At 39.2% G+C, this 13,067-nt stretch overlaps 1 protein-coding gene across 1 annotated transcript in view; it reads right to left on the bottom strand.

The window, feature by feature from the left end:
* The window catches only part of SYTL5 (synaptotagmin like 5), a gene marked incomplete at both ends in the record, with an annotated part of 54,412 nt that overhangs the window by 34,627 nt on the left and 6,718 nt on the right, over positions 1-13,067 (bottom strand). The window contains one exon of the mRNA XM_080363333.1: positions 9,597-9,812. Coding sequence (XP_080219459.1) covers positions 9,597-9,812 — 216 coding nt within the window. The remainder of the gene's footprint in view (positions 1-9,596; positions 9,813-13,067) is intronic.

Here is a 13,067-nt window from a genome sequence, read left to right as displayed (position 1 = left end):
CACTATATGCAGTTTCTTCATATGACAACGGTGTTAAGAATTAACTATGTGCCAGAGATTCAGAGCCATGAACTTTCGTCTTTGCCACTGTTCTGCATAATGCTGCTTTTTCTGGTTTCAAATTCTCTGACCTATACCAGCAACAAATATATCCTGTACTGCTATTGGTGTTTTCCATAGATTTATTTTTAATTGATTGCTAGCCTTTTCCTGAATTAGTTTCATTATGGTCAGTCATGACCATTTCTACAGCCTCACCACATATAGTTAGTAGTAAAAAGCTACTAGTCATGAATACTCAATTAAAAGCAAATAAACAAACAACAAACAAACAAACAAATAAATAAAAACTTATTTAGCTCCAGACATGCTCCTTCTTACTTTATGCTCAATAAGAAAACTTCTTTTCAAACCCATACCAGAAAAGAAATCATCTAGTTCCTTGAGCATAAAAATTACTACAGATAGATTTAGAGCACTGATCTTCACTGTTAAATTACTTTTTGGTCATGCCTGAATGGAGAATCTGACTTGGGAAAATACTGAACGCTACAGAATAGGATCCGGCCATTGGTAAAAAGACCCCAGTTCTTCCTAACCTATTAATGAGTCATGGACCTTTGCATGAGTCATTAAAAAAAAAATCCTCCAAAACATGTGCTCACAAGCATAAAAATAGAAGATTATTGCCCTTATCTTGTTGCTGCAGACTCCTAGTGACAAAACCCTCTATAATTCATCATCACAATCAGTCAGTCATTATGCAAGGCACTAAATAAAATCTCTACATTTCCACTCAGAATTTTTAAATTAGTTCTGTTAGCTACAAACACTGAAAAGGATTAATTGCATTAGAAACTATGCACAGTCTGGCTAGTGTGAAAAACATTTTTTTCTCTGAATGCGTATTTTTTCATTTACAGCACACACTTCTCTATGCAGTTATTTTCATACCTAGATTTATAGTAAGTTTAGTACTTTGTATAAAACTACAAGCCTTTCAGACCTTTGACTACATCACCATATTCTATTGCACTATATATGACATTGCATTGTAGAATGAACTACACAGTTCATTACTATTATTATTATTATTTTTGTCAGTTACTCCCAGGTTTGACCATAAAACTCCACAAGCACTGTTTATTCATCCCTAATATCTTACCAGCGATACTTAACTTGATCAGGGTCAGACAGGGCACTCCTCACCCCTGTATCCAGGCAAAAGCCTCCCTCCTTCTCCAGGCTCAAGACAATCTGAAGGAGGTGGTGTGACCTACACCCAGGGTTTCAGCAGCGTGAGAGGCTGCCCGACACAAAGCTACACGTTTCCACAAACAAAAACTTGTAATTATTTCCACACCAAATCCTGAACTGTGCCATTCTCCTTGGCTGTGGTGGTTCATGGAGAGGCAGCCCCTCTACCACATGGTCCCTGGAAAGCCACCCCCTACATTTGAAAACAAACCTCTCTAGTGCCTCCTGCATCACAATCACCCAGGGCACTTCAGCCTGAGGGGAACTGTATCCAAGACCGGTGTGTCTGCTTTTTTTACCATGTATTAGTCATACAATCTAATGTGGAGATTCAATCTTGCAGCAACAGGAGGGTTGTGAGGGCTAGAGAGATCAAAGGAGTTGCAGCCAAGGGGAGGACAGGTGGGGCAGCTGTAGGTGGAGGCTGGGAAGGAAGAGGATGGAGAGCTGCTGGGCTGTGCAAGGAAGGATCAGTGAGAGTGCTGTTGGTGGGGAGAGGAGGTCCTGTCCCAGCATCCATGCCTGGGAGAGAGCATTCCACTCCTCTTCCAATCCATTGTGGTTCAAGCCACTCAGACCCTTAGAGCTCACCATGACTCCCTCTCTCTGTCCCCACTCCATCCCATCCCATTCTGAACAACCTGACCTACTCCTTGCTCTGGGAGTGAAGCACCCTGCAGGAGAGGAAAGGCTGGTGCCAGGCCAGAGAGCAAGGCAGGAGTGTTTTGGAGAAGGACTTTCTTTTCTTCTTGCCATCCTCTTGTAACTATTGACCCCATACTCATCTTCCTCGCAGTCACAAAGCTTTTCAGGAGGGACATAAGTTAATCTGTTTGGGTGACAACAGTTGATCCCTGTATCTTCTGGCAAAGGATAAATAGGCAATCTGCTTCTCTTAGTAACCTCTCTCTGCAGGCTGTAACCTGCCACAATTAAATAGCCCCCAATTATGCAGCTGGTGTCCTTTTGCTCAGCCAAGGCAGTTCAAAGTCATCGCTGCACACTCTGGCAAACACAATCCAAACCCACAAGGAAAGAGGAGGGTGTGAACTATCCCTTTTGCAGGCCCGAACGGGCAAGGGAGTATGACAGCTGCTGCACCAATGGAGCTGAACCATGTGCCAGTTCACCAAATGAAGGTAAACTTTGTCCTTCGTAATCTATTTGATTTTATTAAGTGATAATAAGATCCACATTTTAAATTGAGGTGCCAACTCCTTTGCAGGGCTACTTTGAGAACACCCACATCCATTCTGCTCTGAATTCACCAAGAGAGCCAGGTCTGAAACAAAACATGGACAACTCCCTCAACTAAGGCAAAAGATACAGCAAATATAAGAATTACTGCCTTATTTTAGTCAAGTGCTTCACCTCTCTACCCACTCCTGCTATCCACAGTGAAGGGGAAAAAGCAACAGACATCAACAACCAGCCATTGTGAGTGCTGCATGGAACATATCTTAGAAGCCTCAACCTTCAGTTCAGACCTTTGTCCTCATAGTCATCAATGTTACTGTCAGTCTTGGGATCCTGACTTCAGCTGGAAGTACTCTTTTGCAAAAATGTCCTTACCCAACAGAACATCTCTACAAAAATATCACATTCTAATGAAATAAGGGGAAAAATCCCAAGCCTTGCAGCTCTGAATTTCTACTGCACTAATACTGATTGCATTTTTCACATATACTGAACAATTCAAAGAAAGACTAGAGTTCATGTTATCTTAGCCATTCGTACATGTCAGGAGTACCTGTTAGAGTAATTTTTGTTCTACACATAAACAGAAATGAATTCAGATTAAATGACTTCTGACTTGAAGTTTGAATTTCATAATTGAATTTGACATTCTGAATCAAAAATTGAAGAGCGAGACCTAAACAATCTTACAATAATGTTATTTTCATGCATTTATAATTATGACAAAGGAAGCCTGTCTTTCCTACTGAGATAGTGCATTTTCCTTCTATTTCTGATACAGGACTTATATGAACCTTTCCCATCTAAATAATTGTTTCAGTTAGAAAAGAAACAAGGTATTTACTCAACAATACACCAAATCAGTGCTTGCAGGTTTGGTTTTTGTTGTTTTTAAAATAAGTCCAAGGTCAATACTGACTATAAATCACAGTATGTGCATATATTTTCTTTACTTTCCTTTCTCAGTTAGCACATGGCATACAAATTAAAAAAGAGGTATGTGTTCTGCCAAAATAGTGGTTAGACTGGCCTTTCAAGGTGTGCAACAAATGCTAAGTCAGTAGCTTTAGGAAGAAGAAAAATCAATGTTATAAATTGTGATTGCAGCAATTTTTGCATGGTTGCTCTTTTCTGTACTCAAAATGGCCAGGAAAAATTTAATGAAAAATCACTTTTGAGTAGCTAGGTTTAATACCAAATACTTCAGGTATCTGCTGGTCCTTAGACATTAATTACTGATCCACCTATCACCATCATCATGTGAGAGAGAGTACATTACAGTTTCATGCTGTTTCTTCCTCTGTGATCTCCTACTAAATGGATTAGCTTTGCTAACATGCTTCTCAGTTTAAAAATGGAACATAACCTGTGTCCTATCCCTGCCAAAAACTCTGCTTGTTGTTTTCCACTCTCATTGTTGCATGACACTTCGTGGTTAAAAGCCTAATTATAAAAATTCCATTTAAGATGGAAAGTGCCAGTTGTTACTCTTAATAATTTCTTTTGGGAAAAAAAGCCCACACTGGTAAAATAGTTTCACTATCCATTTGATCATCCAGCCTGACTCACATCTACAGTAAGGGAGAGAGATTTAGTCTAACTTCCTTTCCCTCTCCTGTTCCTCAAGTTATTTTACTTCCTCCTTGGGAGTAAAATTTGGAAAACTGGCAAGACAAAAGGCTGGATGAAATGCAGCCTATACAGGAACATACCAAAATATACAAACTCATATTTGCATGTATTCAGTTCCACTGAGTATTTTCTATAACATGAGTTAATCCCACCCAGAGTAATTTTTAATAAGCCATGAAGCTATTAAATAGAATTTTTGACCCTATCAAAAGAAGACAAATCTGCTTAGAAGTTACTAAAATAAAAAGAAATTATAAGAAATGTGAAAAACATTTGCATACTAAAATATTTGAAATTCCTCTAATTTTAGGCTCCTAATAGGAATAAATGGTACTAAGATTCTGATGAATTTTCATTAAGAGAACATAATTATTTCAAAGATAAAGATAGATTTCCCATTACTGGTTTGTTCTGCTGTAATTACTTGGACCACCTAGGCATTTCATCTCACTGAATAAGTAAATCAAAACAAAGGCATTGTTTGCAGATATCTAGACACATTCATAATGAGAAACAAAGGCAACATCAAGACACAAAATCAGTTTGTCAGCAGACTGCTTGAAGAATTTGATTTCCCTTAAGCTATTATTCATTTTAGATGTCAAATTTCAAACAAAAAGTCACCACATTTTAAGAAGATGCAGGGAAAAAAGTGACCTCAATGGAAAGTTTGTTTTAGTACCTAGTTTTAAAAGCTCCTGATGACCTCAGTTCCTTGTATGCAGGGAATGGAGCAGAAAGCTTCCTCTTTCATCAAGTGCATCACTACATACAGGCTCAATTTACCTCATTAGATACTACAACATGATCCTTAAACATACAAACACATAAAGACTCTCTTATTCTCTGCCCTTAGGAACTGCAGATCTAGGAATGTGGCAGAAGACTTAGCTCTAACCCTCCCTGACATTCAAATCCTTTATCTTGCAACTCTGTATTCTAATGGGAGGGTTGGGAACAAAACCACCACAGTAATATTCTCTTTATGTCCATTTAAGGGGAATATCCTTTTTCAGTAACTGTAAATTGTAATACAATTTATATGTAATCCTCAGTTTGTTATACTTAAAAATACTGATGAACATCTCTCACTATTCACATACAAATGTCTTTTCTCAAATTCACTAGATCTCTTTTTGAAAGTGTTTTAGAATGTAACTAATGTGTAGTAATGAGCTTCCCCATCACCATAATCTGTTTTTCAGGCAAGCCTGACTCCAGAGAAATGGCAAATATAATGCTTTAAAGATTAGTTTGGAGGAGTGAAATCAGATTCACTTGTTACCAGATGAAGATGTTATAGTTGACAGATGAACATTTATATCGTGTTATTAAACAAACTGGTATTATCTCACTCCTACAACTACCATCATGCTATTATGTAACATTTTAAAAATTGGTTTAGAAAATAATAGTACGTTTTACCATATTCTTAGAAATATTCTTACGCTTCCTAGTAAACATATTTGCAGTTTCCCACCACCTTTTGTTTTTTTTTGGAGGCTGGACATAAACCCACCATAAATGTTAAAGCAAAGCAAAGATAACATTTGATCCCAGGCTACATGATGGAACGTCCTTTTGCTATACTACATATACCCCAAACTCTTGTGCTATCAGTGAGTGAATTGGCAAGATTCAAGACGCTCTTCTGAGGGAAGGAAAAGTCAAAATGTATTAAATGAAGCATCAGGCAGAAGCTGACTGATATTATCTACATTTCCTTTTATTTCCACAGACCTTCTTTGTTTTAGCAACCATTTTGGATTACCTGTGTAATTCAAGGGATTTCTGCAGTGATTTCTGTAGCAGTTGTCAACCTCTCTTTGCATGAACACATCACCCAGTATCAGACCTTCTTCATTAACACCTCACACAATGCAGTATGCTTCCCAAAAGTTCTGAAAAACTTGCTTCAGAACATATTCCTGGAGGTATAGCTGATGACTGCATAGCAGGACTCCCACAGGTTACTACTATCACCATCATATTAAGCTTCACTTAATAGACATTCTTGAGGACAGTTTTGGCAGAACAGCCAAGAACTAGTATAGTACCAAAACTGGAAACAGTTCACAAAGGCCATGAATCCTTCTCCCTGCCTTTTAAGGGTCTGACAGTATGTATAACAACATACATATAAATTATAACAATAGTATAACCTAGCTCCAATACTGTAATAGCACAGCAGGTGCTAGCATCTATACAGATATCAACATTAACCTAGTCTCATTCATTGAGCTTGCTAAAACAAAAGGACAAGGGAAAAAAAAGATTCCTAATGCTTTTTTTGCAAAGCCACTAGCATGGTGAAACAATCCGATTTGACATACACAAACACTGTACGCAGATCAATACTACACAGCTAAAAGATTTTTTCCCCTCCTTCTGCCTTTTGTTTACTACTTATACAGCATAACTGGCTCTTCACACTGGATTTCCATTTTCTTCTCCTTGCCATCTACCTTTTAATCTTGCCACAGGCCCTGTTCACATCAACTTACTCAGCTCCTCCTTCAAATGCAATTTAAAAAGCCTAGAAATGCTATTTTTTTCCTGCATTTCTTATTTAAGTGAGACAGAGGAAAGCAGAACTGAAATAATTTAAACTACTCACAATGATTTAACTGAAATGCCTTTCTCAAGTGTTCATCTCTATACTGCCCACACAGAAGATAATCTCTCTGTGTACCCCTAGCAGTGTAAAAAGCATTTTATAGATCATTAACTGTCACTATAGTCTTGCAAAAACACCACTGCATAAGAACAAAAAGAAAGGACAGAAATTTCAATTTAATAAAGATACCTAACATGGAAAAAACTTTAGCACTTGCAAAGTTTAGCACCTTGCAAACAAATTACACCATTGTTTGTAATAACTTAGAGATAGGCTTCAAACAGAACCCATTTTCAAGATGATTGCTGAGACCACTACTTGGCATTGCAGCACAATCACAAGCACCTGGGGTGGCGTAAGTCTTGAGAAGTTTTGAATTCATCTTCCAGCCTCAAAACAGGACCATCTTTACTGATGCCATCATTCCTGAGAGACAGTTATCCACTCTGTTTTTAAAACAAGGGTCTGCAACCTCTCCAAGTCATATCAATGTTCATACCACCTAAACTGAATTCTTTCACTGCAATGTAAGTATCAGATTACTTTTCTTATCCAGCGTGTCTAGAATAGCATGCATGCCTCCTTAATGCAGATGCCTTTTGTAGATTTAAAACATACTTATTTTCTGTTTTCTCTTGCCTAGGCCAAACACTTCTGGCTCCTTCCATTACTCCGAACATACTGTGTGCTAGACCTGCAATGCTTATTTTCTGCTGAACTTTCAACAGTTGGTCAACATGAAGTGTGCTACACAAAACTGGGCAGAGTACTATACATACAACAGGATTGTGTCATGTATTTTACAGGCCATAATTCTGCTTGTACATTCTTGTGCAATGCTGGACTTTTCTACAGTGGAAAATACTGTTGATTCATATTCAGCTTTTAATTCAGTACAACATTCAGATCCTTTCCTAAGGAACAGCTGCATAAACTGTTTTTATCCTCATTCTGTGTTTCTGCAGCTGTGCTTCTGCCTAGTTGTAGTACTTGCACGTGCCCACAGGGACCTATCACTTGTTTTTTCTTTAAATCTCTTCTCTAAGTTGTAAGCATGATTTTGAATCCTAATGCTGTTCATCAGCACTTCTCAGTTTTATGTCATCTGCAGGTGTAACTGGGAAACTCATCTGCTGCATTGTCAAAGTCCTTAACTAAAATAATTAACAGGAAATACTATAGCCACAAAATACTATGTTCTATACCTATACTATTGCCTGGTTTGCTGTTGTTGTTGTTGGTTTTGACAGTGAAATGTCCATAACTACTTTTCAGGCAGGTCTGCAATCACACTGACAGAACTTACTCCATGGCATAGCTCCACTTGTTTATCAGCTTATTAGAATGGCACAAGAGAAAGTATCAAAAGGTTCACTTGAGTCAAGTTATAAGACATCAACAGATCCTTCTCTATTCACGAGGTCTGTCACCCCATCAAAGGAGGAAATTATATTGGTTTTGACATTATTTGTTCTTGAGCCAGGTGTTATTCATTGTCCTGTCATCTCTCAGCTTTCAAACAGCAGAGCAATCATTTTGTTTCAGTATTTTTAGAGAAATTAAAGGCGACCTGACAGGGCCAACAAATCCCTTATTTGTTCTTTCTTCATTTTTAAAGAGTAGTATTGTATTTGCCATTTTCCAGTCTGTCACCTCATTCGTACCCCATCATTTCCAAAAGGCATGGCACTGAGTTTGTGTCAGGACTGGCTGAAGCATCCTACAAGGAGCTCAGACAAGTACCTGCCAATTTAAAAGCATTTTACAAAGTCGAGCACTTGAACATGTTTCATCTCAAGAAAAGGTGAGACATTGTCCTCTGGATGTGCTCTAATGGCTGCAGAGAAGGTTAAGGCATCAAGCTTAAAACAGATGTTAAACTTCTAAAGCTGAAGTTAGAAGACACAAACCCTAAAACTCCATGTCCTGCTGGATTAATTTTTCACTATCTAGGTAGCCCAAGTCTGATGTAACTAGCAATTTGGGTTCACTCTCTGTATGATTTACAAAAAATCTTATCTTCCTGATCTCATTAGTTTGATGGTCTGTAAAAAAAAAAAAAAAATAAATAAAACAACCAAACCCTCTGAAAGTGCTCTGATTCTTTCCCCCTTTAACATGATTATTTTGTCATGTCTTTTATTGCTCAATACATTTCTTCACGCTTATCTGAGTCAAGCTACAAAATCCCATATCACCATACCAGTCAAGTGAATTATTCTTCCAAGTATATGTAAAGTAAACATCTTTGAACATCTTTTTGTTTATTCACTTGATATATTGTGGTAGAATATCAATCCTCTGCTTTTCGGCACCATGATCTGCTACCCTCCTCTATTCCCCACACTCAATATTCCAACAGCAAGAAATGTGAAGATTAATCTAATCCCTTTTGTTTTCCCTCCAACCATAGCACAATTTACTTCAGAATGCTCACTAATAGAGACATTATAAATACAACCCTCTCTCTTCATGCAGATATGTTCAGTTGCTATAAACACAGAAAAAAGCAAGGATAGAAACATGAATCGACATGCTTGGACTCACAATTTTCACATCTCTTCCTTACAAATTCACCTACTGCGTCAGTCAGAACATACAGACCTCACTTCTTCTGAAGTCTGTTTTTTTATATTTTGAATTACTTGATTCTTACATTTATGTCTTCATAATGTGAACAGACTATTACTGGCTTGTAACTGATGTTCTGTCATTTTCAGAGTACTTCTCACTAACAGCTTACTACCTGTGATGCAGGTTTCTTTGCTTCCTTCCTTGTGTACTTGCTATGAATATGCTTTTGTGCTAAGGGGATGTAAAACGATAACACCAGCACATCATTACTTATTCAGTGGTAATCTCTAAATGTATTTATCAAAGCTGCACAACTTACGCAATCTTGGCACACACTGAGCACTTCCACTGCCCATCACTTCCCACAACACGACACTTATTGCAAACTCGAAGTTTGCATGTTTGGCACAGGTCTCCTCTGTCAAAGATTAAGCCCAGGCTTTTCTGACAGCGAACACAGATCCTGCTGTTGTCTTGTTGACAATGACGGCTTCCACCTTTCCTTCTCACTTCCAGAAGTTCATTTTTCAATTTCCTGGAAGAAAATAAAATATTTTAATTTGGAGATACAACTCAATGACCTGCAGTAGCTTTTTAACAGAGTAAAATTTAGTGCTAAAAACTACAGGACATAAATAAGTACAATACATTTTTTATATATTTTCACTGTATTTTTTGACACACACATGATAAAGAAGAATAAGTCTATCTTCCACCTCTCAGACACACAGTCAAGAGGAAAATCTTGTGGTAGATCAGTATAAGTAACTGCAGATAGCTGAGCAGTTCTAGACAATTTGTAAACCATCTTTGCTTGTCCCTCATTGATAATTCAAGTCATGCTGAGCCTAGGTTGACAGCAGCTCGAAACTGAGACCACCCTGCGAATCCACAGAAGGAAAAGAATAAAATTTTTACTGTCATTAGAGTGCATTCAATACTATGCCAGTGTAGAGTTAGCTAGGAATGCATTTGCCATTCTGCACTGGTTATTTGAAGCCTAAAAAAAAAAAAAAATTGAAGGAAGAAATTTCAATGCTGCCTGAGTTGATTCCTTAATAAGAAAATAATAAGTGAGAAGTAACAAAACAAACAAACAAACAAAATTTGAAGAGAATCAGGAAGGATGACAGGAGAAGCATCTTGCCCATCTTCCCAAACTGAGGACTCAAGCAGGACCACATCATAACCCAAACCTCTCACTAATAGCTCCTGGTACCTTGAGTCCTGACCTCAACCCCAGAGCTTTCCCTCCCACGCTACAGCCTCTCGCTATTATCCCTCCCACCCCGCCCCACAGAACCATCTAGGTTGGAAGAGAGTATTGGAGGTCACCTAGTCTAAACTCACAGCCAAAGCAGTGCCAATCAGACTGGACTGATCAAGGCTTTGTCCAACTGAATCTTCAGTAACAGAGTAACTCCAAGTAAAGAGTCTACAATGGGAACTTGTTCTATCTCTGGGAGCTTGTTCCAGAAGCTAACTTGTTCCCGTTGTCTCTTCTCCTTTCATTGTGTATCTCTGAAAGGAGTCTGGATCAATTTTTTCTATAACATCACACTAAGGATGTGAAGACAGCAATTATGTCTCACTTTTGCCTTATTTTCTAAGCAAACCCCATTCTCTCCACCTCTTCTTCTATGTCATGTGCTCCGGCCCTGTAATCATCTTGATGGCCCTCCATTAAACATGCTTCGGAATGTCAATGCCCCTTCTGTTATGGGGAGCCCCAAGCTGGAAACTGTATTCCAGATGTAGTCACACAATTGCTGAAAAGAGGGGATAACAGCCTCAACTGATAACGTAGTCCTGTGTGTGGTCAAAATCATTATGTCCTCTTAACGCTCCACAGCTGAAGCTCCATCCACTCAGCCCCCGGCTCCTCTTATTCTCTCATCCATTTCAACCTTCTCAATAAACAACCTACAGGTCCCCTGCTCTCTCCAGGAACTTTCCTAGCTTCCCGCCCCATCCAAATCTCTTCTATCTTAAGCTCTTCCATCCTTTCAAACCCTTCCTGCACTCCATTCCACCCAGAATACCTCCTTCCCAGGGCCTCAGCTCAGCAGCTGCTGAGTTCTTTCAGTTTTACATGCCTGGGTGTTGCTGTGTCCTCATACCTCACTTTTCCCTATGTTGTCTTGTTCAAGCACTGCCATTAGCCAAGAGCCTCCAGAGTCCTTCTATCGTGAAGCACTCCACCTCACTGAAATCACAATCTCTGCATACACATAAGTGTTTCAAGGGGGATTTAAAAAACCTGGCTACTGGCTACACCTAAAGATCAATAAAAAGGTGTGAGGAAGAAAAACACTTTGGGAAGATAAAACCGATAACAGATTACAGGTTGCAGCCCAGTGAAGGAGGCCAAGAACATTGCTTAGGCCACCAGGGACTAAGCTCTGACAGAATTAGGTTACTTGTGAAAACACTGCCTTGCTAAAAGGTTGGCTCACATTTTGCTTCCCACTGGGATCCCCCAAACAGCAGCTCTGCAGCAACCTGGCCTGTGGATGCTCAGCCTCTGAAAGCTTTTGAAAAAGGGCATATCCAATCCCTCCAGGCAGCAACTACAAATCCTGTCAAGACTTTTCCTCTGCTGGCCTCAAACGAAGTGATTTCTTCATTCTGCTTTGGACCCTTCTCCCACATTTAATCCAAATAGCCTTTCTCATGCCATAGCCTTCAGAAGTGTTCTTGGTACTTTGCTAACTGTTCTTGCAGTTTATCAATTGCATCTTACATCTGCCTGTCTCCTGCAGAGATGTACTTATTTATAGGTCCATGTCCATTTGCTTCTTCTGTCAGTCAGCCAGTTCCAAATGCAGATGGGTGACCTGCACTACAGCAACTGCCAACTGCACTGCAATATTGCCCTCCTGCGCAGGGAAGGTAAATGATCGCGGCTTTTGCCACCCCCTCTTTGGATCTACCTCCTAAACAACCCTGCCTTCAAACAGCAAAAGTCAATTTATGTGCCTCTTCTGGACTTAAAACAATGGGGGGCGGGGGGGGGGGGGGGAGAAGTGGGGCAGAGAACACAACACAAAAAACTCCTGTTACTAGAATACTCTCGACCACATCATTTAAAAACAGATAACACATCTATTCTCTTCAATAACAAATACACCTTTCAGTGCTTGTGAAGACATCTAATTACCACTGAGGTTTTGGTTGCATTTCACTAAATATCAAACAACATTCACAAAATCCTTGATGATTCACTGTCTCTCCTCTCCGCAGTGTATAGTTGTCAAAGTACTGTGACACATAGCCCTTTTATTTTAGTACAGCCACTCTGAGTACCAGTTGATCTCAGGGAAATTTGTTAAGATTGGATCATGGTTTCACACACTGAGATGTGTTGCATCTCTTTCCAGGTTCACCCCTAAAGCCCCCAGTGTCACAGCTGAGTGTCCTCCTTCACCAGGAATTCTTAATCTGGCCAATAATTGGTGCTTTTATCTACTTCTTGTCTTCCTGGACCTTGCTAAAGTCATCCACTTGTCTCTGCTTTGGGTCTACCCCAATGAACAGTTCTCAGAGCTGCAATGGGGAACGTTGCTGTCGGGAAAATTTCAATTTGCTATGCTATTCATTGAATTGAACTACTGACTAACTGTAACAGATACATTCACATCTTAAGAAAACAAAGAATTAAATGTTTCAAGGTCCAGGAAGAGCAGGAGTATATGGGTGAATCATCTGAAAAATCCATTATAACAGCCTCTAAACAACCACAGCCTAGTTGCACTAGTCCCACAATACTGAAAAGGGAAAGCGAATGCAG

The sequence above is a fragment of the Nesoenas mayeri genome (assembly GCF_963082525.1).
Source record: "Nesoenas mayeri genome assembly, chromosome: 1".
Classification (NCBI taxonomy): domain Eukaryota; kingdom Metazoa; phylum Chordata; class Aves; order Columbiformes; family Columbidae; genus Nesoenas; species Nesoenas mayeri.
The sequence above is the reverse complement of the archived record's forward strand: the minus strand, read 5'-3'. Positions and strand labels throughout refer to the sequence as shown.